The sequence below is a fragment of the Oncorhynchus mykiss genome, chromosome 13 (assembly GCF_013265735.2).
Source record: "Oncorhynchus mykiss isolate Arlee chromosome 13, USDA_OmykA_1.1, whole genome shotgun sequence".
NCBI lineage: Eukaryota > Metazoa > Chordata > Actinopteri > Salmoniformes > Salmonidae > Oncorhynchus > Oncorhynchus mykiss.
This window is the reverse complement of record NC_048577.1, coordinates 49,457,579-49,485,539: the sequence shown is the minus strand read 5'-3', so window position 1 is coordinate 49,485,539 and position 27,961 is coordinate 49,457,579. Positions and strand designations below refer to the sequence as shown.

The 27,961-nt window shown below is 43.8% G+C and overlaps 1 protein-coding gene across 1 annotated transcript; it reads left to right on the top strand.

The window, feature by feature from the left end:
- The first annotated feature begins 14 nt into the window (after positions 1–14).
- On the top strand, positions 15–17,774 carry LOC110486686 (mitogen-activated protein kinase kinase kinase 3). The gene is made up of 17 exons (XM_036941395.1): positions 15–1,599; positions 5,223–5,322; positions 5,933–6,063; positions 6,225–6,265; positions 6,899–6,998; positions 7,242–7,355; positions 7,517–7,649; positions 8,373–8,503; positions 8,657–8,730; positions 9,592–9,665; positions 10,708–10,803; positions 10,968–11,129; positions 11,358–11,506; positions 12,959–13,090; positions 13,230–13,359; positions 13,528–13,705; positions 14,960–17,774. Exons 2-17 carry the CDS (start codon positions 5,319–5,321, stop codon positions 15,186–15,188), a joined length of 1,878 nt encoding a protein of 625 aa, XP_036797290.1. The 5' UTR covers positions 15–1,599; positions 5,223–5,318; the 3' UTR covers positions 15,189–17,774.
- Positions 17,775–27,961: the final 10,187 nt, after the last annotated feature.

Below are 27,961 nucleotides of genomic sequence, written 5' to 3'. Positions count from 1 at the left end.
ATTGTGCGCGCTACCAGGAGCAAGAAATCGACAGAGGAACAGCGCGCCCCCGAGAAAAGCACGGAGTCGTTTTAGTTACTGTATGCTTTACCCAAATGGAACACAAATCTGAGTTATTATGATGCACCTTTGCCCATGACCAACCACGGCATTCAGAATATTGAATCATAAGCCTACAAAGCATTGGGAATATACACCTTTTTCTCGTTTTGTAAGAAGCGTTCTATAGGGGTTCCGGTGACGGATTGTTTTTTCTGTCAGGAAATTGGCTGCATTAAAAATACATTTGACTTTATGTAGGTGAGCATCAGGACCTGAATTTATGGAATATCTTTCGCTTAAGTCTTCTGAACAGTTGGTGCATGTTTATCACTTCTATTCTACAAAGAAAGCACCGTTCTTTCCACTTTTGTTGAGTTCTTCCACTGCATATCGGGCACCGCGGAGATGGTAAAAGTTCAGTTATGCGCACATTATATTTTCTCGATAAAACCATTCGATCATAACTTGTTATCGATGCAAATGTATTAATTGTGTGTGGTCAACTATGTGTTGCGTCTGTCTCCTATAATTTTACATAATTATTCCGAAAATAATAGCCTGCTTTCGTAGTTGAATCTTCATCTCCCATTTCCACCATGTTGTGTGTTGAATTACTTTTTTTTACCTGATTTCTTTGTTATAAAAAGTCTGGTGCCTGTTTGCAGTTTATGGATTTATAATAATTATTCTGTACAGAGATGGAACAATACAGTTAGGAGAGAAAAAGGGCATAGAACAAAAAGGAAAAAGCTGCAAATTTAGCAGGAAAAGAGGCCATCAAAATCACGGAAATCGCTTCGTCCTTTTCCTTTGGTGTACTGTTACTGTTGCAAATGGATTTCATAAAGGCAACACGGTTATTGTTACATCTTTTGTGTTAGTTCACCCGTTCCATGCTGACAAAATGTCACTGGGAAATATTGATTATTGAATAGAGAAAATTATGATGGCCTATGTTCGTTTTTTCTATTCTAGTGTGTAAATTGGGCTTCTTGTTCCACAATGAAATGCCATCGGACGTTTTTCTTTTTTGATAACGTTTGGAAATATGGGCAAGTTGTCGAACGTTTTTGTGGTGACGGAAGGTTGACACTTTATTTTTTGGTCACTTTCTGAGCGCAGTCTAATGTAACGGATTTTGGACTATATTTCTGTTAAATTAATTTGGCATTAGAGAAATCCAAATGTATACGCATGTACAGTGACGATCTCGATGTGACGACATTGTGTTTTCTAGGCCTACTGCTCATTAGAATTTATATTTACTGGCTAGTGCGTAATAAACTTTCGTGGACCAGCGCGCGCACTAGTGCCCCCGCACCTGGGGGCAACCCCACCATGGCGCCCTCATCCCTCTGTATCTCGGTGTGGTTGTGTGAGTGAATCAACAACAAAGACTGGGGATCAAAGATGAGGATGATGCTCTGGAGATAACGGTTCAAACTGACGCTGCAGCATCTCTCCTGAGCACCCAGTTAGAAGTTGAACCAGGACCCCCGCTAGAGGGAACGGCTCTCATCTTCCAGACAGAGGTTAATCATCAGGGCAACAACACAGGTGAGAGCTCATGCATATTCAACACATCACATCACAGAACAATTTCAAAAGGAATCCAACCTATAGAAACACTCACACCCTTATATGCTGAATATGGCTAAAGGACAACACTCAATAAGCTCTACTCAAAGTGTTATAATTTATTTTTCATCAAATTAATGAATAGTTAAGTGTCCTTAAGCCTCTTAAGGCCTAGTTGTACATCACCTGTAATTCTCATAGCCTAGGATTTCTCTCCTTCCTCCATGACATTCATTACTTGATCAATTGGACAGCCCCCAGTTCTGGTCCCCCAAGTCAAAGTGAATTACTCCCTAAAAAGCAATGATGAAAACCAGCAGACACTGTGGCCCACAAGAACTGGAGTTTAGAATGATACAGATGTAGGATCTTAATTTGAGCCAGTTTGCTACAGCAGGAAAATTACCCTGCAGCAACAGAAAACGTGAATTATTATGTGGATTATAATTAAAGCTGCAGTATGTAACTTTTTTGGTGGCCCAACCAAATTCACATAGAAATCTGAGTTATAGATATGCCATTATTATTGAAAGCAAGCCTAAGAAGCTGTAGATCTGTTCTATGTGCACTATTTCTATGCGTCCCATTCTCTTGTTTTGTTTTTGCTTCTTTTACTTTTGGTTTTGTATACCAGCTTCAAACAGCTGAAAATACAATATTTCTGGTTATTGAAAATATATTTCACACCGGTTTAGATGGTACAATGATTCTCTACACATTACATTGTTTGTTTTGCCACATAAACTGAAATTAGGCTAACTATTTGAATAAAAAAAAAACAGAAAATGTCTGAGCAATTTCTGCATCTTGCTCCTTTAATGGACATTTCTGTAGTGGTTGATATATTTTTTGTTAGGACAAAACAAGTGTGACCTTTCCAAGTGGAAATTACAAACTTTAGAATACTTTTTAAAACTGAAATACACTGCAAGTTTGCATTCCCTGCCGTGCAGGAAAATTCTCAGCAACAGAAGAGTGATCAAATTAAGATCCTACATCTGAACCAGTACAGGAAGTTCTATGCATGAAATTTTGTCCAACTAACGTTTTGCAAGGGAATTTTCCACCCTCCCTGATCATCTGCCTCCTCTCTTTCCTCGCTAGCCATTACTCATGGAGGTGGTAGTCAATCCATAAGTGGGGCTCCAGCTAACTCTGCTGGGAGGCTGTTTTGGATCTGTGTTTTTGTTTTGTTGTACAAAAAACTTGGCAGACGGTACTCTGAGTTGCACCACTAGGCCGCACTACAAACTTTTATGGCAAGTTTTTACTCAAGCCTTGCAGTGCAGCTGTGAACATAGCAGGTCACACCAACCCAGAGCACTTGAGCATGTTAAGCAAGGAGAGACGTGAGGCCAGGGACTGCTCAGGGTTTTTTGGATGTAAGGCACTGAGACAGCGCAAGGGCTGTGGTTGGGAAAAACAGCCTTAGACTAAACACCTAAAAGCAGAGAGAAGGGGAGGGAGGAAAAGCCATGTAAATCCGGTGAGTCCTGGAAATGCCATGCAAGTAAAATAAAGGGGGCACAGCTGACTGGGCTGGCAGTGTGCGGCCCATCTCCTCGCTGAATTCCCCACATTCCTCTGTGAAGGTAATTAAAATCAGGAGAGCGGGGGAGCAGAACGACGGACCTGAGAGGACAGTCAATGTATAACAGAGATAGATGTTTGGTTGGTGTGTCCTGAAGCTATCTGTGACCCTGGGATTTCTCTCCATGTTCTTATAGGAGGAGGGAGGGCCAATGGTAGCAGGCCTTTGGTTTGTGGGTACAAAGGGTAGGCACATTTAGTGTGTATCTTGGGTGAGGAGAATGTGAGTGGCGAGGGGGCCAGACGGACATACCTGGCATTCCAGTGGGTGATTATTACCCAGAATTCCAAAAGGCCACTGAAGTACTTCAGTTGCTGCTGCTGTTGCCCATTTATACTTCCACCCCTCTTCATCATACCACTCTACCTCCTCAGCCACTCACCTCCCATCTTCATCCTCCTCTCTTTCCTGTTGTTTATGAGGCAGGGGCAGCATTGACATTTGGCACATGTGCAGTAGTGTATTATTTACAAGAATGCTCAATCAGCAGCACACCTGTTTCATTCCATTTCCACATCAGTCCTCTCAGATTCTAACAACAATACATTTCATTTGGTTAATATATTTCACGCACCTTAGAGTCCAATGTGTTTCTCTGAATTTATATATAAACTTAGAGTTGAGTTACAGTGTGTTAACCCCCCTGGGCAAAGTGGCCAGGCATGCTCAGGTCATTGGGAGGTGACTGGTGATATCTGCTGTGTTGACACTAGTGCCTTCTGGATTGGGTTCCTCTCCTGACCGGCTCTATTTGGATCAATAATAGAACGATATTGATCAGAGAAGATTGAGGGGCTGAACAGCAGTGCTTTGGGCAACACTACCTTACATAGGCAGTATTCTCTGATGATGAATCCAGTACGTGTAATAAAACAAAGTAACGAAACTATAAAGTAATAACTAGCATAGCTAAATTATATTGTGCCACCCTACTGAGCACTATATTGGTCCTCAATATGTTTTTGTAGTTACTAAGTTGTTACAGTGTAATAAGACCAATAGTATTGTGCTGATTGTTACTGTAGTGTAAGGCCCATATATGTGTCTGGTCCACTTTAGGTAAAGAGAATACTAAAATACTCTTTCACTTACCAAAGAAAGCACACATTTTCCAAGCACACTAATCTCTGCTGAATTCTAGTCTTATAGTTGTGTCAGTGTTTTTCGAATTCCAGGGTTTCTTTGTCATAGATCTGGCAACCTACTCCGCTAAAGGACATACGAGAGTGTCTAATGCTGTTGTCTTCTTGGATACACTATACACCTTAATACTCTACCTTGTCGGGGGGGGTAATGGTAAATCAGGGAAAAATGTATACCTGGCACAACTCTGTCATCGTTTTTAAGAGAATATTGCCCTCTTAACATTAACAGTGGAGTAATGACGTGGTTGAGTGACTGTTTTATGGCTCATGCAGTCGGAGAAGTTTAAAGCTGTCAGAATATTCACAGTAAAACTTTTTCATGTGCTTCGTGCCAAATCTGTCAGTGCCAGTGGAGCTCAAGTTTCAGAGCTTTACAACTCTCACTTTTTCTCATGTGCAAAGTTTCTCTCTGTCACACACACACACACACACACACACACACACACACACACACACACACACACACACACACACACACACACACACACACAGCTCCGGTGCTTTTTAAATTGCAGTTTCCTGATCGGCCAGGCCTCGTCCCAGAAAAGTAAATTAAGTTTATGTTCCATGCTTTCCTTGAGAAATGGATGGTACTTCAGAAATGACATTTTCTTATATTCATTCTCCATGCACCCTATCTTTAAATACAATCCATTTAGTATGTTCATATCAAAGATAAACAGAATGTTTTTTAAGGACGGATGATGTCGTACACTTCACACTAAAAGATCATCTATTGCCAGTGCTACAAAATACGTTGAATATAAAGATGATGAATATGATGATGACTTGTGAATTTGATGACAACTGCAGCTTAGGTTCTGAAATATATTCCCCATGTTAACATATTGGTGCATTCCCTGCAGGATGTTGATGGGTGGCACTGCAGAGTGAGGAGTCTGAAGATCTGAAGGTCTCTGAAGGTGGTTGGCTTAGACAGTGCTCACACACACATCGCCAAAATGAGTGAGTTCCTTGTGTTGATTATGATGATGTTGGAACACAATATTACACATCAATGTACACTCAGATGAACACACACACACACACACACACACACATACACACACACACACACACACACACACACACACACACACACACACAAACACACACAGACCAACACACACTATTCCCCAGCCCCGGGCCTGTGTGAGTTGAGCTGAGCTGATTTTCCAGACGCTAGCCGGGCCGACAGGTGAAGGATTGATTTTCAGTGTTATGGAGATGGGGCTCTGGTTCTCTCTCCTGCCCTACTGCTGTGTGATGTCTGTCCAAACTACACTAGGGAAATATTTCCCTTCGTGAGCTAACGCAGCCAATGCAGAAATCACTCAGAGATCAAGCATGGGAATAGAAATATCAAAAACATTGCAGTCTGTCCTCTCACTGGCTCCATTACCCTGTCGCTAGCTGAACACTCTCAATGTGGGATTATATAAAAACACACATTTTCTGTGTACACAACTAGAAGTGGGATTTATATGGCTATACGTGCACGCGCACACACACACCATTACACTTCAATTTGATCTCATGGTAAATTTGTGTTTCCACCAAACGTTCTCCCCTATAGATGAGCGTCAGGCTCTCCACTCCATAATGAAGGACCTAGTGGCCCTCCAGATGACGAGGCGCCAGCCTGGGCCCCCTTATGACACGGGGAAACCCAAGACTCTGCCCAACCCTGCCCCTGTTAAGAGACAGGTAAACCATCTACCACCCCACTCAGTAAACAACACACACTCTCCTCAGACAGGCATGTCATCATCATCTCCACATAACATATTGTTTCCCTTCATGACCCCATCATGACCCTGTAACCTCCCATGAACCCTCTTGACGGGGCTTCTTCTTTACTCCCCCAGGACGATGTCAGAATAAAGTTTGAGTTCAGTGGAGAGAGGAGGTGAGTGGGTTTTCTTGTTTTTGGATGTGTCTTTGTGTGTGTCTTTGTGTGTGTGTGTGTGTCTTTGTGTGTGTGTGTGTGCTTGTTTTATCACGTCTTTGTCTGTGAGAAGAGCATGGTCAGCTCAGCTCAAATGCACTCCAGATCTCCAGTCAGAATGGTATGTGAGGCGGAGAATGGAAAGGGAAAGGACTGTGGTTTAGCTGTGGCAGCCAGCAGAAACCACAGCTATGTTAGGTGTGCTTAGAGGAATCTGCACACACTGGAAACGGAATATGTTTGTAAAAGTGTGTGTGCACGTTTGTGTTGCAGATCTAAAGAGGATATAGTTTCCAGACCGAAACACTTTTTATCCTTCTGTCTGTTTGTCTGTCCATCTTACCCACTGTTTGTCTGTCCATCTTACCCACTGTTTGTCTGTCCATCTTACCCACTGTTTGTCTGTCCATCTTACCCACTGTTTGTCTGTCCATCTTACCCACTGTTTGTCTGTCCATCTTACCCACTGTTTGTCTGTCCATCTTACCCACTGTTTGTCTGTCCATCTTACCCACTGTTTGTCTGTCCATCTTACCCACTGTTTGTCTGTCCATCTTACCCACTGTTTGTCTACGTCTTTTTTTATTTGTGTAGGATACTGATGTTTGGGAGGCCTGTGCAGTTTGAAGAAATCCAACAGAAGGTCAAGACTGTCTTTGGCCAACAGCTAGACTTGCACTATATGAACAATGAGGTACAGCTAACCCCACATCTCTTTCTTTGCATTTCTCACCTACAAACACTCTCTCAGACAAACACCAACACAATGCATACACACACAAACATTGGCCCTCACAGCAACCTACTTGATGTAGGTAACTTTTACGGCCAGTTTCCTGGACATTTAGTCCTAAGTACTAAGATGCATGTTTAATGGAGATTCTCCCGTATTGTCTCTGTGCTTTGGTTGAGTCATTTCTGTGTGCTGTGTGTCCAGCTGTCCATCCCTCTGCGTGGTCAGGATGACCTGGACAAGGCCATTGACCTGCTGGACCGCAGCTCCAAGATTAAGAGCATCAAGATCTTGCTGCTGATGCAGGAGCAGTGCAATGTACTACACACACACACACACACACACGCACATAAATACACAGACATACAGAAATAAACACACACATTAATCAATAAGATGTTATTAAAATCCTATATAATGGGGTAGTGTGTACAGTCTATATGTGGACACTGACCACACCCCTCTCATCCCACCCCTAGGCGTCACCCTCTCCCTCTCCCTCTTCCCACCACACGGTGAGTAAGCAGGTGAGGATCAAAGCCTCCCAGTCCACGGGTGATGTCAGCACGGTGTACCAGCCCTCCGAGCCCAGGGGGCGCCACCTCTCCACCAGTGAGTATGAACAAGCAGATTCAACTCATAGCTGCTTCCTCTATTCTTCTGCCTTTGCTTTCAACATCCTCTTTCTCCATTTCTCTCGCTATAACTTTGTTTTACAATAGAAAGGTAAGTGGTATCTCTCAATATGGAGAGACAGTAATGTTGTATATTGTCTGGTTTGGTGTTTGTCATGTCCTGCTCTCTTAACTCATTTATTTTGCTAGCTTTCTCTTTGTCTCTCTCTCTATCCCCCCCCCCCCCCCCCCCCCCACACTCTCTCTAGCTGCTGTTATTTCTCTGGCTTCCCCTCTTAGCAGTAGGTCCTCTTCCTGTCAACCATCACTGGCTGCTCTACAATGGCCTGCTGGCCACAAGCCAATCAGATTTAGAGACACTATTAGCATGGCGGGTCAATGTCCTGGTTTTAGAAACACTGGCTGTTTTGGGAGAGGGTTAAAATTAGTGCTGCGTGAGGGAAACTGTACAAATCCTAAATTCTCTGCAGATCCACCACCTGAGGCTGAGATTTTTCACCTAGTCTGCTCAGGGGTTCGAACCCACGACCTTTCGGTTACTGGCCCAAACACTTTTAACCACTAGGCTACCTGTCATTGATCTTGGTACACCAGAATCCCATTATCTCATGTATTGATTTCCATTGGTTTAGAACAGTGTCATATGGCCGAGTCACAATCCTATTTCTTATCCTCCTCCTCCTCCTCTCTCCCGTCCCAGGCTCTCAGAACACAGGCCGTAGCTCCCCCCCTCCAGGCTATGTCCCTGAGCGGCAGCAGAGGATCGCCCGCCAGGGCTCCTACACCAGCATCAACAGTGAGGGAGAGTTCATCCCAGAGAGCGACCAGTGTGTGAGTCATTGCACTGTACACGAACAATTGCACGAACACACACAAACACACACACACACACACACACACACACACACACACACACACACACACACACACACACACACACACACACACACACTGTAGGGCTAATACTGTGTCTCCTCTCCCTAGGTGCTGGACCCCTGGAGCAGTGCAGAGAACTCTGTCTCAGGAAGCTGCCAGTCGCTGGACAGTAGCTCAGACAGGTGAGTGCAGGACTCTACCCCACATTCTACCCGGGTGAAAGTAAGCCAGTACGGTCTGGCACGGCGTCCCGGAAAAATAAATAGTGGGGGTACTCCGTACTGGTAAAACATGAACCTATCACTATTAACACAAAATAGCAAGAAAACTATAGGCTATTATGGCATTATTTAACATGACCTCATGTCAGCTACATGAAAAATGAGTGAATTGACTTTAAACCGGGTGGTATACGCCCCAAATTGTGTTGTGGTTCGAGGAGAACACTTACATGCCTTGGAGATGAGAGGCCGAGAACGAAACACGGTGGACAAGGTGGAGATGAGTGGCCAAGACCGAGGCGCACGACCAACAGTGGATGCATCAATTCAGGCTACAAGTTTAGGCCTAATGACAATGTCATTAGAATACATGTGGGTGTTTTGTAACAGATGTCTCTTTCCATTCATCAGTGCACTGTTGGGATTTGGATGCTGGTATTATTTTGTGAGTGGACGAACGTGTACTGTTAGTCTACAGGACCGCTTTTTTGAAGCGATGGGACAAGACTGTAACTACCAATTGGGGATAATTCTAAATAAAAAACAGGTATAACGCGTTAAAAGTGATATGTCAAATCTTTACTAGGCCCACAGAGATCATATTTGAAATTAATACGGATTCTATATGTAATTATATAATTACACCTATTTTTAAAAAGTGTATGCGCGATACCGGTAAGAAATCTACTTTTACCCCTGATTCTACCCCACACGTACACAATACTTGTACACAATACTTGACTTTGGTTATAAAGACAGTGTATGTATTTTGAGGAAGTGACCATCAACTCTCACTCTCTCTTTATTTGTCCTTCCTTCCAGCCCCTCCCTGAGGAAGTCACGCATGCACCGAGCCAAGAGCTACCCTGATAACCGGCAGCAGGAGAACGTCTCTGGTGGGTGCCCAGGAGGAATCCTGATATCACTACATAAGATATAGATCCTCACTGTCACGGAAAACTGTAATTTATACAGTAATTTGAGGTATTATCAACAGTAAAAAAACATTGGAAATTTTACTGTAGCATACTGTAAATTATGGGGAAATTGCTGTATTTCGAATGGTACTGTAATTCCACCTCTGTACTGTACTGTATCTTTAGAGCGCCAAAAACCTTATGACCACTAGTGGGTGCATGGTATTGTTGTCTCGGGCTTATTACTATATTTTGAGGCGTGTCTTGTAAGAGGCTATATTTGTTGCACCCATGAGTGAGAATGCTGGACCAATTTTACTCTTATGTGGTTAAAGTGGCCCATCAATAAAAAATGTATTAGGGCAGATTGGACTGGCAGCAAATGGTTGACATTTTGCCATGTCCTTTTGGTCTGTTTTGACCTGAAGTCGCGGCCAGTTTGGAAGCCTTTGTTAAGGCCTCTAGAAGTGCAAGTGATATAAAACACCAAATATGAATTAATGTGCTGTAATGTGTAAACACTTAGCAGCCAACCTGCTTGCACCAATCCCATGTAATTACAGTAAAATACAGTCATCCACATATTCATTCATTCATTCTGATTATGGTAGCATTTAGTTTTTTACAGTATAATACAGTCAGTTTTATGATATTTTACTTTGTGTCATTACACAGTACTTGCTTTTATACCGTATTCATATTACATCAGGTGTACTGTAATATGAAATACAGAATTTTACTTGCATCCAAGCTTCCTGTAAGCTACTGTCAAATTCATGGTAACCCATTTACAGTGCTGGCAAGAGAGCCGCTCTCAAGCCCCTTAGCAACAGGCCTAAACCACAATGCAACTCCTAGCAACAATGCAACAATGTAGTCCCAAGCAACAGCACAGAGCAACAAGGCAGCTCTTAGCAGCAGAGCCTCATGTGAATGCTGTATGACTGAGCTGAGTCTGAATCCTGTTGTAGTCTAACCTTCACCCTCTCGCTCGCTCTCTTTACTCCTTCCTCCCTCTCAGACCGGGAGAACCATGTGTATGATAAGGTGGTGGGGAAGGGAGGGACATACCCCCGCAGGTACCATGTCTCCCTGCATCACAAGGACCATAGTGAAGGTAGGGGCACTGTTCACTGTTCCTCTCACCAAACCACTTTGTGCCATATGACTTTGTATTTGACCTTTCCCTGACCCCTCTCTTGAACCATCTCCTCCTTCTCTTGGTCTCTTGGTTCTTCTCTCATCACTCCTTCACCCTCAACTCTCCTCTCATCCCCCCAGGTCGGAGAACGTTCCCGCGGATCCGTCGCCCCCAGGGTAACCTGTTCACCCTGGTGCCCTCACGGCGCTCCCTCAACGGCAGCGAGGAGAGTCTGGGCAGCTGGCAGCTAGTGGACAAGCAGGGCAGGCTCCGCCCACAGGAGCGCCCTGTCGCCCACAAGTGTGAGTCCCGACCCTGCCTCTTCATCTTATATTTACATATATTACACATATTTCACATATATTTTATAGTTATTAGAGATTTAATACTAATAAATCTATTTTTGTATCCTACACATTTTAAATAAGGGAGTTAGTTTGTATGATGAATGCAGTGTCTTTTGAGAGTATGGTGTCATGTTTACTATATGGAGAGGATGATATGTATGGTGTATGTCCCTCGCTCCACAGCCCCCAGTGCTCCAATGACGTGGAGGCGGGGCAAGCTGCTGGGCCAGGGGGCGTTTGGGAGGGTTTACCTGTGTTACGATGTGGACACGGGACGGGAGCTGGCCGCCAAGCAGGTGGTGTTTGACCCGGACAGTCCTGACACCAGCAAGGTGAGACAGCAGCGGGTGCCGGAACAGTATGCTACTACACAGATTGTTTTCTGCTTTTATATCAAAGTCTACTGTTCACAACCAGGCTACTGTAATGTATTTATGCCAAGATGACTCAGACTCCCCAGCCTGAAGGAGAACTCTGTATGACTTGAGTTCCCGTGTATTGTTAAAGATTGGTGCAGAGGCTTAGCCTGGAGCACCTTTAGCCTGGAGCAATGCCAAGAATGAGGTAATGTGTTCAGCAAGCTACTTTACTCTTAAGAGGCGATTGTGGAGGAATGCAGTATGGTGCTGTGTTTAACCTGACTGAGTTTTACTAGCTAATTGTTGGTCAACTGTCTTCAACACAAAAGGCGCTATGCTCTGAATCACTAATGCAGTCAAATCCTGACTGAGTGCTCATCTCTGTCGCTGAGAGCAATGAACTTTGAGGAGATTCAAGGGACTTTCTTTCCTTTCTCTCTCCCCCCTCTTTAATGTCTTTTCCTGTCTGCCACTGAGAAAACATGCACTGTCACTTCCTGTAACTGAGTGGAGTATTTGCAGGAGGGTGAGGAGGGGGAAAGTAGCAGAGCCAGCTTTGCCTTGGCCTCCAATCACCCCTTAAACTCTCCTCTTCTCTCTCGCACTCTCCCTCTTGCTCCCATTCTCTCTCTCCCATTCTCTCTCTCTCCCATTCTCTCTCGCTCTCTCATTCTCTATCTCTCTCTCTCTCTCTCTCTCTCTCTCTTTCTCTCTCTCTCTCGCTGTCTCTCTTTCTCTCTCTCACACACTCTCTCTCTCTCTCTCTCTCTGTCTCTCTGTCTCTCTCTCCATATCTCTCTCTCTCTCTCTCTCTCTCTCTCTCTCTCTCTCTCGCTGTCTCTCTCTGTCTCTCTCTCTCACACTCTCTCTCTCTATCTCTCTCTCTCTCTCTCTCTCTCTCTCTCTCTCTCTCTCTCTCTCTCTCTCTCTCTCTCTCCCTCTGTCTCTCTGTCTCTCTGTCACTGGCCACCCAGCCTGCAGCGGATGTTAATCTGTTGTTGTTGTTGTTTTTATCTATTTAGTGGGTCTTTGTGTTGTGGATACTTTGTATATATCTCCATTTCCCTCTTCCGCTCTCTCTCTCTCTGTGATGTGATCTCTGTGGCCATATTCTCTGAGGTAAACAGAGGAACTGCTTTTGAGGAACTGGACTGTTACCGCTAATGTCCTATCTGCAGAGAGAGCTGGTGTGTGTGTCTGAAATGATTTTTCCATTTGTCCGATTTTTTAGTTGTCTTTGTATAGCTTTTGGTGGACAGATGACTCATTCATATCATGTAATGTTGAGGATTTGTTGTTGTTGTTGTCGAGTACAACAAACCTGTTGATCCTTGTCTGTCTGTCTGTCTGTCTGTCTGTCTGTCTGTCTGTCTGTCTGTCTGTCTGTCTGTCTGTCTGTCTGTCTGTCTGTCTGTCTGTCTGTAGGAGGTGAGTGCTCTGGAGTGTGAGATCCAGTTGTTAAAGAACCTCCACCACGAACGCATCGTCCAGTACTACGGCTGCCTGAGGGACCACAACGAAAAGACCCTCACCATCTTCATGGAGTACATGCCGGGGGTCAGTCTATTCTTCACACGTCGGCTCAGGGCTGGAGTGTTGGGGGTTAAAGGGTATCTGTGGTGTTCTGTCCTGGACTGTGTCCCAGTCTCTCCTGGGAATAGGAGTATAAACCATGCACTTCCTTCTTGTCTTTCAGGGTTCAGTCAAAGACCAGTTGAAGGCCTACGGGGCGCTGACGGAAAACGTGACGCGGAAGTACACACGGCAGATCCTGGAGGGCATGTCCTATCTGCACAGCAACATGATCGTTCACCGTGACATCAAAGGTAGTTATGTCAACACACTGCTCAGATGGCCATTTGTAGTAAAGATAGTCAACTAAATGGCTATAGACTTCCAGACTCACAAGGACCTAAAATCTACATTTAAAATACAAGGAAGGTGGTTGGGTGAGTCTGTGTCACATGGTGTTACTCTGTCGTCTCCTTATCCAGGTGCCAACATCCTGCGGGATTCGGCGGGAAACGTGAAGCTGGGAGATTTTGGCGCCAGCAAGAGGCTGCAGACCATCTGCATGTCTGGCACGGGCATCCGCTCGGTCACTGGCACCCCCTACTGGATGAGCCCCGAGGTGATCAGCGGAGAGGGCTACGGCAGGAAGGCTGACGTCTGGTAAGGACCGGGACACGTGGGGTTGGGGTTTGGGTAAGAGGTCTTATACACATGCAGGTGATCCTGATTAGTTGTGTTGATAGGGGGGAGGCGGGGGATAGATGTCTCATCTGGGAGTGTGTGAATGTATCTTCAGGTCAAGTGTCAGATGCTTTCCTTGTGCTCTTATAAGTAGTCTCCTTCCCTGATAGAGTGGCTGGACTGCTGGAACGTGAAGGGAGGAAAATAGCTGTTCTAAAAGGGGGAAACCATTCTTCTTCAAGGGAAAAATTTCTATATATAAAATAGTAAAATTGCTATATATAAAATAGTAAAAGTGCTATATATAAAATAGTAAAAGTGCTATATATAAAATAGTACAAGTGCTATATTTAAAAGAGAATGTTGAGAAGGACTGCCTCACTCCCACGTACAGGGCCCTGAAATGGGTCGGCCCACCTGCTGCCCAGGAATTCCCCTGTGCAATCTGATTGTGTAGTATCCCATCAGGCAAGGGATGTGATTGGCCAAGAGCCAGTCATCCAGCCAGCTTGTGACAGGGTTCGGAATGTTCCCGAATTCATTGCTCCCCTGGGGGGCCAGACCAGGCCGAAGCGTCGGTAGGGGGTAATAGGTCCAAAGGGGAGTCTGTCCCTAAACCCAACTCCCCTCACCAGCCCCCTGCTCTGTCTGACTCCAGGACTGAAATGGCCTCACGTAGCCAGCAAAAGCACACTTTAATTGTCAACAGGGAAAAAGTTTCCACCAAAACATTCCAGTGGGGCCTGGGAAAGCAGAAGAGCAGAGGGATGGCCTTTTCCCTTCGTGCCTGTAGTGAGGAAAAGCTGCCCTTTGTTTTTTCAGTGTGTTAACACTGTTTCTGTCCATTCACACAAGTCAATAAGTTATACGATAGTGTATTGCATTCAATGTCCTATTCTGATGTTTGTGTGTGAGCGTGTTTCAAGTTTCTAGTTGTATTAGTCGTATGTACAGGATACACATGGTATACACCGTCTAACAAAATGCTTACTTGCAGGTTCCTTCTCAACAATGCAACAACAAATAATAATAGATAACAATACAGACATAAAGTAAATGGCTCAGTAGAATAGAATACATTTTTTAGCATAAGTATAATACAGGAAGGCACCATTTATATTCCAATATTTACACATGTTTTGTGGAAGGGGAGATTGGGTGGCAAGTGTTTAAATGTGTATTTGAGCTCGTATTGGTGTTCTCTTAACCCTGTGTGTGTGTCTCCTTCCCCAGGAGCCTGGGCTGCACAGTGGTGGAGATGCTGACAGAGAAGCCTCCCTGGGCCGAATACGAGGCCATGGCAGCCATCTTTAAGATCGCCACCCAGCCCACCAAACCCCTGCTGCCCTCACACACCTCGGACCACACCCGTGACTTCATCCACCGCATCTTTGTGGAGGCCAAGCACCGGCCCAGTGCTGAGGAGCTGCTCAGACACCCCTTCTCCCAGATCCTCTGCTGAGGGGAAGTACTAGTACACTCTCTCTGTCTCAACCGCTCCTCGGGACTCAAGGCCTACAGCTGACATCTAGACTCTAGACTTGGAATTTGGAACTTGGTCCTTTCCATCCTACAGCTCTCTCCCCAAACCAGACTCACCACCAGTCACACTCATTCCTTAACCCACAAATACACATGATCCATTATGATGGATAATAGCACAGTGCCATTATTCCAAGCTGTTAACGACAATTATCAAATTCACCTCCAACTTCCCCCACTAGGGGGAGCTATATGACTGATCAGTGTTCAGCTGTCTGCTGTGGAGAACTGGACCCACCAACTCCATACGAACTGAATTGTTTCAGCTATCATCTTGGTGGTCTGTGAGAGGATTAAACATACACACACACACACACACACACACACACACACACACACACACACACACACACACACACACACACACACACACACACACACACACACACACACAGACAGACACTCCAAACACATCAAATCTATTATATGTGGCTCAAGATGGGATTTGATCAAGCACCGCCACCGAATGTGCCTTTCAAATATGCCAAAGTGTCCCCTCCTAAGTTTACATTCTCTAGATGGGCTGTTAGATGAGACCCCTGAGGTAATGAACTGTTCATATGGGACTTACAGTAAGCTTGAGCAGAGCAGTGTCTGGTCTACTTAGGCCAAGACAGCAGACCCACAGCCACAGCTCAGTGCTTCAACATGGTAACTGATGAAACCAACAGATGCACCACTCAGTGTTATAGAGACGGGATGGATTTAATTTTTCACTTTCTCCTCTGATCCGTCTCTGATATTCTTTGTGATTTTGAGAAAGTGCCTCTTCATGGTCTTTTGAAGACTCACAGTCCCTGATGGAAGCCCATGCTGATCTGTCCTGTCCTCACCATACAACATGGAACCAGAGCCATCAGTGTTTTTGTGTTGTCATTAGGACCTTCACAGTAGACCATTGTGATGACTGTGCCTTATACTCCAACTCTCCACTGCAGCCCCTCAGTATCACAGCCCAGGGTTTTCTGAGTGTACCAAAAATGACCGATTTCATTCATGAAGGGGTTGGTTTCCAGTTTGGTTGGAGGATATGCTAACTACACAATATTACAAATTATATTGTACTTTGTGATTGAAAGAGAGATTTTATTTTAGTCTTAGACAAATACAATCCTAATGCCTTGATTTGAAAGTGAGTTGCCATTAGGTTTACCAGCTTTCTATGCGTTGACAAGTGTATCTAGGAAAATGCTACGCCAAACAGTGGAACTCTGCCATTTAGGATTCATTTGAGTCAGATGCACTTTTATGTCAAATTAATGTTGTTGGTTATTGTTCGCCTTACGAAATTAACTTTTTTTAAAAACTTTAAATATTACATTTCTTTCACTTTTATTTAAATCCCTATGTTCATCCATTCCTGAATTTTTATATTCAAATATATATGTATAAATATATTTTTTATATATTGACTCTAGACAATTTGAAATCTAATGAAGATGCATTTAGACCTATGAGATAAATGTTGCCGTTGGAAATGATAAATTGTTAAAGCAGCTGGTTTTGCAGAAATTACAACATTGGGGTTTATTAGTGAAACACTTTGGGTGGAAAACGACCTCTGGCTATCTTACCTGGTCTCTGCTCCAAAACAAGAAACATATCCACATTCCTAGCTCCAGTATAATATATTATGTCTAATGGTCCATGCTTTATTAAACACTGTTCCATTGGACCCTTCCAGTTGGACTGCCCTGTCAAACCTCTCACAGTTTCACTACTTCACTAACAAGGCCACCGCCTAGGATTTAAAGGCTGCTGAACTTCCTCCATATTTCTCCTTGCTGGCGTGATGTGTGGGAAATAGAGGGGAAGTATGTGAGGTGTAATTTTAAGAGTATGCACTAGAATGCTGTGTCTCACCAGAATAACCTTCTCTTAGTGTCATTCTTGCAGAGCAGAGAGGCTGAATGTGTGCGTTAGTTAGACTGAGCTGAGCAGGAAAGGGATGGAGGAGTTCTGATCAGGTAGATGCCAGAGACCAGGGTTCCACCCAACATGACGACTTTGTTTAGCTCAGGGTTCGAGAGACCGACCGGTGCCCAATGTCTGGGGCCCTCCACACTGAGCAAAGGGCTTTCTACAATTACCTTTTTTCGTTTTATTTTCCATTTATTTCCATTTATTTCAGTGTTACTGGCTCTAAACTACTTTCATAAGTGAATCAAATGGATATCATGTGGCTGCTAGATGTTAAAGAAGGCAGCTAAGAATCAGTTCAGTATTAGAAATGGTCCTGTTATATACAAAGAGCCAAAACAAATGTTTCTGTTAACAGAAGAACCCTGGGGTAAGCAAATGAAACAGGAGTTAAACGTTTAGATATATACATGTATGTAAATGTATAAATGAGTATGTTTAATGACAGGGGACTTGCAGTGCAAAGTCACTCCAGTTTATCAAATGTATTTACGTAGAAAAAGGAACAGTATGTTAAATGACATTGTTTTTCTATATCTTTGAGTGCCTAATTTCAAAAACAAATAAATGTTCTTTGTCTCTGGTCCAATATTCTGACCTGCTTACTTGTTTGTTTGCGTAATGTTTGGTGTACGTTCCAGTCATGTAAACCGCTCTGATGGAGGTGTGTTTGGCATTGCAGAAGATGTTTTTGGGCCAGTGGCTCTGGGAGACACTGGCTAGTCTGTCCATGTGTGTCTTCATTATCTTTGAGCAGCCAGCAGGTTGGAAAGTCAGACTGGCCCAGTCCAGTAAATAAAAGAACATCTCACTGAATAGAGCTCATTGTTGGGAGAAAGAAGCAACCCGACTGATGCTTGCTCCATCTCTTTCTCCCTCCCTTTAAGACAGAAGAGGAGGCAGAGAGAGCTCTGTTAATCTGTGTGGCCATGGGACAGAGGAAAGCTTGGACCCAACAAAGGTTCCTTTTCTTAGTTACTGTGACAAGGGGATGGATGCAGATACTACTTTATTGCTTTGTTTTCTGGTGATGCACTTCCTCTGTGTGTGTTTTAGCATGCTGCTTGTTCCATTTTCTTCCTGTGGATCTGACCCATGGCCCCTGACTACCAGGATCTGATACCAGTTACATAACCTTCCCCAACACCTGCAATGCACCGCTCCATGTGGCCTGCAGGTCTGTTGATGTGGTTAATGGCAGTGTTATTGTGATCAGTGTTATTGTGATCAGTGGTAGTGTTATTGTGATCAGTGGTAGTGTTATTGTGGTCAGTGTTATTGTGATCAGTGGTAGTGTTATTGTGATCAGTGGTAGTGTTATTGTGGTCAGTGGTAGTGTTATTGTGATCAGTGGTAGTGTTATTGTGATCAGTGGTAGTGTTATTGTGATCAGTGGTAGTGTTATTGTGATCAGTGGTAGTGTTATTGTGGTCAGTGGTAGTGTTATTGTGATCAGTGGTAGTGTTATTGTGGTCAGTGGTAGTGTTATTGTAGTCAGTGGTAGTGTTATTGTGATCAGTGGTAGTGTTATTGTAGTCAGTGGTAGTGTTATTGTGGTCAGTGGTAGTGTTATTGTGGTCAGTGGTAGTGTTATTTTAGTCAGTGGTAGTGTTATTGTGATCAGTGGTAGTGTTATTGTAGTCAGTGGTAGTGTTATTGTGATCAGTGGTAGTGTTATTGTAGTCAGTGGTAGTGTTATTGTGGTCAGTGGTAGTGTTACTGTGGTCAGTGGTAGTGTTATTGTGGTCAGTGTTATTGTGATCAGTGGTAGTGTTATTGTGATCAGTGGTAGTGTTATTGTGGTCAGTGGTAGTGTTATTGTGATCAGTGGTAGTGTTATTGTGGTCAGTGGTAGTGTTATTGTAGTCAGTGGTAGTGTTATTGTGATCAGTGGTAGTGTTATTGTAGTCAGTGGTAGTGTTATTGTGGTCAGTGGTAGTGTTATTGTGGTCAGTGGTAGTGTTATTTTAGTCAGTGGTAGTGTTATTGTGATCAGTGGTAGTGTTATTGTAGTCAGTGGTAGTGTTATTGTGGTCAGTGGTAGTGTTACTGTGGTCAGTGGTAGTGTTATTGTGATCAGTGGTAGTGTTATTGTAGTCAGTGGCAGTGTTATTGTGGTCAGTGGTAGTGTTATTGTGGTCAGTGGTAGTGTTATTTTAGTCAGTGGTAGTGTTATTGTGATTAGTGGTAGTGTTATTGTAGTTAGTGGTAGTGTTATTGTGGTCAGTGGTAGTGTTATTGTAGTCAGTGGTAGTGTTATTGTGATTAGTGGTAGTGTTATTGTAGTTAGTGGTAGTGTTATTGTGGTCAGTGGTAGTGTTATTGTAGTCAGTGGTAGTGTTATTGTGATCAGTGGTAGGGTTATTGTAGTCAGTGGTAGTGTTATTGTGATCAGTGGTAGTGTTATTGTAGTCAGTGGTAGTGTTATTGTGGTCAGTGGTAGCGTTATTGTGGTCAGTGGTAGTGTTATTGTGGTCAGTGGTAGTGTTATTGTAGTCAGTGGAAGTGTTATTGTAGTCAGTGGTAGTTTTATTGTAGTCAGTGGTAGTGTTATTGTGGTCAGTGGTAGTGTTATTGTGATCAGTGAGTTATTGTAGTCAGTGGTAGGGTTATTGTAGTCAGTGGTAGTGTTATTGTAGTCAGTGGTAGTGTTATTGTAGTCAGTGGTAGTGTTATTGTAGTCAGTGGTAGTTTTATTGTAGTCAGTGGTAGTGTTATTGTGGTCAGTGGTAGTGTTATTGTGGTCAGTGGTAGTGTTATTGTAGTCAGTGGTAGTGTTATTGTAGTCAGTGGTAGTGTTATTGTAGTCAGTGGTAGTGTTATTGTGGTCAGTGGTAGTGTTATTGTAGTCAGTGGTAGTGTTATTGTTGTCAGTGGTATTGTTATTGTAGTCAGTGGTAGTGTTATTGTGATCAGTGGTAGTGTTATTGTGGTCAGTGAGTTATTGTAGTCAGTATGTTATTGTGGTCAGTGGTAGTGTTTTTGTGATATGTGGTAGTGTTATTGTAGTCAGTGGTAGTGTTATTGTGGTCAGTGGTAGTGTTATTTTAGTCAGTGGTAGTGTTATTGTGATTAGTGGTAGTGTTATTGTAGTTAGTGGTAGTGTTATTGTGGTCAGTGGTAGTGTTATTGTAGTCAGTGGTAGTGTTATTGTGATCAGTGGTAGGGTTATTGTAGTCAGTGGTAGTGTTATTGTGATCAGTGGTAGTGTTATTGTAGTCAGTGGTAGTGTTATTGTGGTCAGTGGTAGTGTTATTGTGGTCAGTGGTAGTGTTATTGTGGTCAGTGGTAGTGTTATTGTAGTCAGTGGTAGTGTTATTGTAGTCAGTGGTAGTGTTATTGTGATCAGTGAGTTATTGTAGTCAGTGGTAGGATTATTGTAGTCAGTGGTAGTGTTATTGTAGTCAGTGGTAGTGTTATTGTAGTCAGTGGTAATGTTATTGTAGTCAGTGGTAGTTTTATTGTAGTCAGTGGTAGTGTTATTGTGGTCAGTGGTAGTGTTATTGTGGTCAGTGGTAGTGTTATTGTAGTCAGTGGTAGTGTTATTGTAGTCAGTGGTAGTGTTATTGTAGTCAGTGGTAGTGTTATTGTAGTCAGTGGTAGTGTTATTGTGGTCAGTGGTAGTGTTATTGTAGTCAGTGGTAGTGTTATTGTTGTCAGTGGTATTGTTATTGTAGTCAGTGGTAGTGTTATTGTGATCAGTGGTAGTGTTATTGTGGTCACTGTTAGTGTTATTGTGGTCAGTGAGTTATTGTAGTCAGTATGTTATTGTGGTCAGTGGTAGTGTTTTTGTGATATGTGGTAGTGCTTGGAAGGTATGTGGTTCTCTTCGTGTGCTATGTGTCTGGGTCTGTTTGTTATGCAGTTCTGTTTGTTAGGTATTTCTCTGGGCCGCTGGGGCCCAGCATTAGTGCTGACAGGCAGACTGCTGGACAGAGGCTAAACTGGCTCTCCAGGCTTTGTGACCACACTCAGTTTGGACCCAGTGGTGCTGAGTCATAGTCAGTGATTCAGCCTGCCTGTCTGCTCCAGTTAAGCTCCCAACACACACACACACACACACACACGCACACACGCACACACACACAGGGGGCACCAGCGGGGACTGGACCTATGCAGCCACATCTGGCATATTACGATTTCACAACTGCACCTTCCAACACTAACAACTACATACTACGTCCCATCATACCTGAGAGGGCCTGTGCTAATGCTAGCATGCACATCAGTGATACTGCACATCAGTGGAACTGCACATCAGTGGTACTGCACATCACTGATACTGTATATCAGTGGTACTGCACATCAGTGGTACTGCACATCAGTGATACTGTATATCAGTGGTACTGCACATCAGTGATACTGTATATCAGTGGTACTGCACATCAGTGATACTGCACATCAGTGATACTGTATATCAGTGGTACTGCACATCAGTGATACTGCACATCAGTGATACTGTATATCAGTGGTACTGCACATCAGTGGTACTGCACATCAGTGATACTGTATATCAGTGGTACTGCACATCAGTGGTACTGCACGTCAGTGATACTGCACATCAGTGATACTGTACGTCAGTGATACTGCACGTCAGTGATACTGTATATCAGTGATACTGTATATCAGTGATACTGTATATCAGTGATACTGCACATCAGTTAAAACTGTTCATCAGTGATACTGCACATCAGTGATACTGCACATCAGTGATACTGTATATCAGTGATACTGCACATCAGTGATACTGTATATCAGTGATACTGTATATCAGTGGTACTGCACATCAGTGATACTGTATATCAGTGATACAGCACATCAGTGGTACTGCACATCAGTGATACTGTATATCAGTGATACTGCACATCAGTGATACTGTATATCAGTGATACTGTATATCAGTGGTACTGCACATCAGTGATACTGTATATCAGTGATACAGCACATCAGTGGTACTGCACGTCAGTGATTCTGCACATCAGTGATACTGTACGTCAGTGATACTGCACGTCAGTGATACTGTATATCAGTGATACTGTATATCAGTGATACTGCACATCAGTTAAAACTGTTCATCAGTGATACTGCACATCAGTGATACTGCACATCAGTGATACTGTATATCAGTGGTACTGCACATCAGTGATACTGCACATCAGTGATACTGTATATCAGTGATACTGCACATCAGTGGCACTGCACATCAGTGATACTGTATATCAGTGGTACTGCACATCAGTGATACTGCACATCAGTGATACTGTATATCAGTGGTACTGCACATCAGTGATACTGCACATCAGTGGTGCTGCACATCAGTGATACTGCACATCAGTGATACTGCACATCAGTGATACTGTATATCAGTGGTACTGCACATCAGTGATACTGCACATCAGTGATACTGCACATCAGTGATACTGTATATCAGTGGTACTGCACATCAGTGATACTGTACATCAGTGGTGCTGCACATCAGTGATACTGCACATCAGTGATACTGCACATCAGTGATACTGTATATCAGTGGTACTGCACATCAGTGATACTGCACATCAGTGATACTGCACATCAGTGATACTGCACATCAGTGATACTGCACATCAGTGATACTGTATATCAGTGGTACTGCACATCAGTGATACTGCACATCAGTGATACTGTATATCAGTGATACTGCACATCAGTGATACTGCACATCAGTGATACTGTATATCAGTGATACTGCACATCAGTGGTACTGCACATCAGTGATACTGCACATCAGTGATACTGCACATCAGTGGTACTGCACATCAGTGATACTGCACATCAGTGATACTGCACATCAGTGGTACTGCACATCAGTGATACTGCACATCAGTGATACTGCACATCAGTGATACTGTATATCAGTGGTACTGCACATCAGTGATACTGCACATCAGTGATACTGTATATCAGTGATACTGCACATCAGTGATACTGCACATCAGTGATACTGTATATCAGTGGTGCTGCACATCAGTGATACTGCACATCAGTGATACTGTATATCAGTGGTGCTGCACATCAGTGATACTGCACATCAGTGATACTGTATTTCAGTGGTACTGCACATCAGTGATACTGCACATCAGTGATACTGCACATCAGTGATACTGTATATCAGTGGTACTGCACATCAGTGATACTGCACATCAGTTATACTGCACATCAGTGATACTGCACATCAGTGATACTGTATATCAGTGGTACTGCACATCAGTGATACTGCACATCAGTGATACTGCACATCAGTGATACTGTATATCAGTGGTACTGCACATCAGTGATACTGCACATCAGTGGTGCTGCACATCAGTGATACTGCACATCAGTGATACTGCACATCAGTGATACTGCACATCAGTGATACTGCACATCAGTGATACTGTATATCAGTGATACTGCACATCAGTGATACTGCACATCAGTGATACTGTACATCAGTGATACTGCACATCAGTGGTACTGCACATCAGTGATACTGTATATCAGTGATACTGCACATCAGTGATACTGCACATCAGTGATACTGTATATCAGTGATACTGCACATCAGTGGTACTGCACATCAGTGGTACTGCACATCAGTGGTACTGCACATCAGTGATACTGTATATCAGTGATACTGCACATCAGTGATACTGCACATCAGTGATACTGTATATCAGTGATACTGTATATCAGTGATACTGCACATCAGTGATACTGTTCATCAGTTATACTGTACATCAGTGATACTGCACATCAGTGATACTGCACATCAGTGATACTGTTCATCAGTGATACTGCACATCAGTGATACTGCTCATCAGTTAAAACTGTTCATCAGTGATACTGCACATCAGTTAACTGTTCATCGGTGATACTGCACATCAGTGATACTGTATATCAGTGATACTGTATATCAGTGATACTGCACATCAGTGGTATTGTTCATCAGTTATACTGTACATCAGTGATACTGCACGTCAGTGATACTGCACATCAGTGATACTGTTCATCAGTGATACTGCACATCAGTGATACTTTTCATCAGTTAACTGTTCATCAGTGATACTGTTCATCAGTGATACTGTACATCAGTGATACTGTTCATCAGTGATACTGTTCATCAGTGATACTGCACATCAGTGATACTGTTCATCAGTGATACTGCACATCAGTGATACTGTTCATCAGTGATACTGTTCATCAGTGATACTGCACATCAGTGATACTGTTCATCTGTGATACTGCACATCAGTGATACTGTTCATCAGTTAAAACTGTTCATCAGTGATACTGCACATCAGTGATACTGCACATCAGTTGACTATTCATCAGTGATGCTGCACATCAGTGATACTGTTCATCTGTGATACTGCACATCATTGATACTGTTCATCAGTTAAAACTGTTCATCAGTGATACTGCACATCAGTGATACTGTTCATCAGTGATACTGTTCATCAGTGATACTGTACATCAGTGATTAGTACACTGCATGCTGTGTGCGGGCATTGTATGTGTGTGTGAGTTGAGGTGAGACCCATGGGTCACTGGGACCCCCATTCCTCAGGCTCTGCTGTTATCATGGGCTCTTTAAGAGATGGGGTCCCGGGTCCCTGAGCTCCATATGAGGACTAAGATTAAGTCATGTGACGGGGGGATTTATAAGTGATTGAGCTGACCAGGGGCCCATATCATTGAGTTGATGGGGCGCGCTTAATCTAGTGGAGAAGAAGGGGCTGCTGTGGGAGTTTTGTTGTGGGTGGGGGATGAGGTGTATCCAGCTGAATGGTCAGAATTTGGGGTGTGCTCATTGGCATAGAGAGGAGGCTGGGGATGCAAGGGGGTCTGAGGTAGGGTAGTTCCCATAGGAGAGAGTGGAAAGGGGTTTAAACCGGCAGTAACAGAAAGGGTTCAAAAGGCCTGAATGGTGAGGTGGGGGGAGCCGTGTGCAGGCAAACAGAGCTGGCCGTCCCTGTGGTTCTGGAGGGAGATCAGTCTGGAGGAACAGCATTAAGATTCTGCTCAACACCCAGGCAAGGCGCCTTTTCTTCTGCTCCTTGCAAATGAGATGGGCTCCTCCTCATGTTGCCCCACAGGAATCAGATGTTTTGTTGGCCTTCCACTGGCTCTGAGAGGAGAGAGGGGGACACCCTCTTTCACTCCGACCAATCTCTCTCTATCTTTCTTTCTTTCTTTCTTTCTCTCTCTCTCTCTCTCTCTCTCTCTCTCTCTCTCTCTCTCTCTCTCTCTCTCTCTCTCTCTCTCTCCCCCTCTCTCTCTCTCTCTCTCTCTCTCTCTCCCTCTCTCTCTCTCTCTCGTCTCTTTCCATCTTTCTCTCTTTCTGAATGTTTCTCCTCTGACAGATATTGCCTAAGTGACCAGATCTGAGGCAACCACAGTGACTGTCTCAGAAATCCAGGGGGCGATACAATTAGTGTCACCTTAATGATGAGACCACGTTATTAATCCTGCTAGATGGAAGCTTTTAAAACAACACATCCAGCCAGACTTACAGTGGACCACTCAGTTAACCTCTATCAACAGGGACCAATTGGAATTCAAGTCACTCTGTTGTTTGCTGTATTTACAGTCTTCCAGTCTCACTGGTTCCCACTGGCTACACATTTCTTTTAACAGAGTGTTTTGGTAACAAAGAGGGTTTTTATGGCCTGCGATGTGGGTTTTACTACCTGTTACAGGCCCAGAGTTGGTTGGAGGGGAGAGGGAGAACAGAGGCGAGCAGGATGGAAAAGGCCCTAGGATCTTGCTGGTATAGTAGCTTGAGAGATCATAGACCTGGTTGTTTGTGCATGTTAGGATCATATCTGGGCAGCATGACTGTATAATAGCTGTGGATGTTTATATAAGGCTTCATCCCATCCCAGAGTCACATCCCTATTAGATGAGAGTCAACAAGAGTTTAGCATGTTTTGAAGTAACTGGCCCTGGAGTTGCCATGACAATGGATGGAAATTGATTCGTAACGGACTGGCTGCTGATTTGTCGGGTTCAGACTAGGTTTTACGTCCCATCCCCCCATTCTCCAACCATCCATCTGCTGGAGTCCTGTGACAGTTTCAACTATCTAATAACTCACAGACTGCCTCACCCTCAGGTAGCCTAGCGGTTAAGAGCATTGGGCTCGTAACTGAAAGGTTGCTGGTTTGAATCCCTGAGCCAGCAAGGTTGAAAAATCTGTCTTTCTGCCCTTGATAAAGGTAATTCATCCCCAACAACTACTCTTGGGTGCTGATGACATCAATTAAGGCACTGCTTAGATTCAGAGGATTTATGTTAAATGTGGAAAATGCATTCAGTTGTACAACTGACCAGGTGTTCCCTTTTATAGTAACCTGATACTTACTTTGCCATACATATTGTTTTTTGGATAGGTACCCAGAACTCGTTGGGCTTTTTGACCATGCCCAACACAGACTTCTTTCTCCAGGTCCAATTGCCCTCTTTTCAGGCTAAGCAGTCATTAAGTCTGATTGAATGAGCTGCCATCACTTACAACAGGGCTTTATGAGATGTGACTTGAGGAAGAGGGAGTGGTCGTATTGTTGCTAAAAGGCTGCAATCCAACTGGCTACCTCTGGTCTTACTGGCCCATCCTCTGATCCATAGCTTCCTCTGTAGTTGATCACAGTTAATAATGGTAGTGATAGTGATGGATTAATAATGTGTGTGTGTTATGTTGCCATGCTCCTGTGTGTGGCTGTGTGTCCGTCCAAAGAGAAGCCCTCCAACCCACTGATAGATGTGGCCTATAGTTCTTTTTATTTTATTTTTTATTTTATTTCACCTTTATTTAACCAGGTAGGCTAGTTGAGAACAAGTTCTCATTTGCAACTGCGACCTGGCCAAGATAAAGCATAGCAGTGTGAACAGACAAATACATTGTGTGCAAAAGGCATGAGGAGGTAGGCGAATAATTACAATTTTGCAGATTAATAACACTGGAGTGATAAATGATCAGATGGTCATGTACAGGTAGAGATATTGCTGTGCAAAAGAGCAGAAAAGTAAATAAATAAAAACAGTATGGGGATGAGGTAGGTAAAAATGGGTGGGCTATTTACCGATAGACTATGTACAGCTGCAGCGATCGGTTAACTGCTCAGATAGCAGATGTTTGAAGTTGGTGAGGGAGATAAAAGTCTCCAACTTCAGCGATTTTTGCAATTCGTTTCAGTCACAGGCAGCAGAGAACTGGAACGAAAGGCGGCCAAATGAGGTGTTGGCTTTAGGGATGATCAGTGAGATACACCTGCTGGAGCGCGTGCTACGGATGGGTGTTGCCATCGTGACCAGTGAACTGAGATAAGGCGGAGCTTTACCTAGCATGGACTTGTAGATGACCTGGAGCCAGTGGGTCTGGCGGCGAATATGTAGCGAGGGCCAGCCGACTAGAGCATACAAGTCAGTGGTGGGTGGTATAAGGTGCTTTAGTGACAAAACGGATGGCACTGTGATAAACTGCAATTTTGTAGATGACATCGCCGAAGTCGAGGATCGGTAGGATAGTCAGTTTTACTAGGGTAAGTTTGGCGGCGTGAGTGAAGGAGGCTTTGTTGCGGAATAGAAAGCCAACTCTTGATTTGATTTTCGATTGGAGATGTTTGATATGAGTCTGGAAGGAGAGTTTACAGTCTAGCCAGACACCTAGGTACTTATAGATGTCCACATATTCAAGGTCGGAACCATCCAGGGTGGTGATGCTGGTCAGGCGTGCGGGTGCAGGCAGCGAACGGT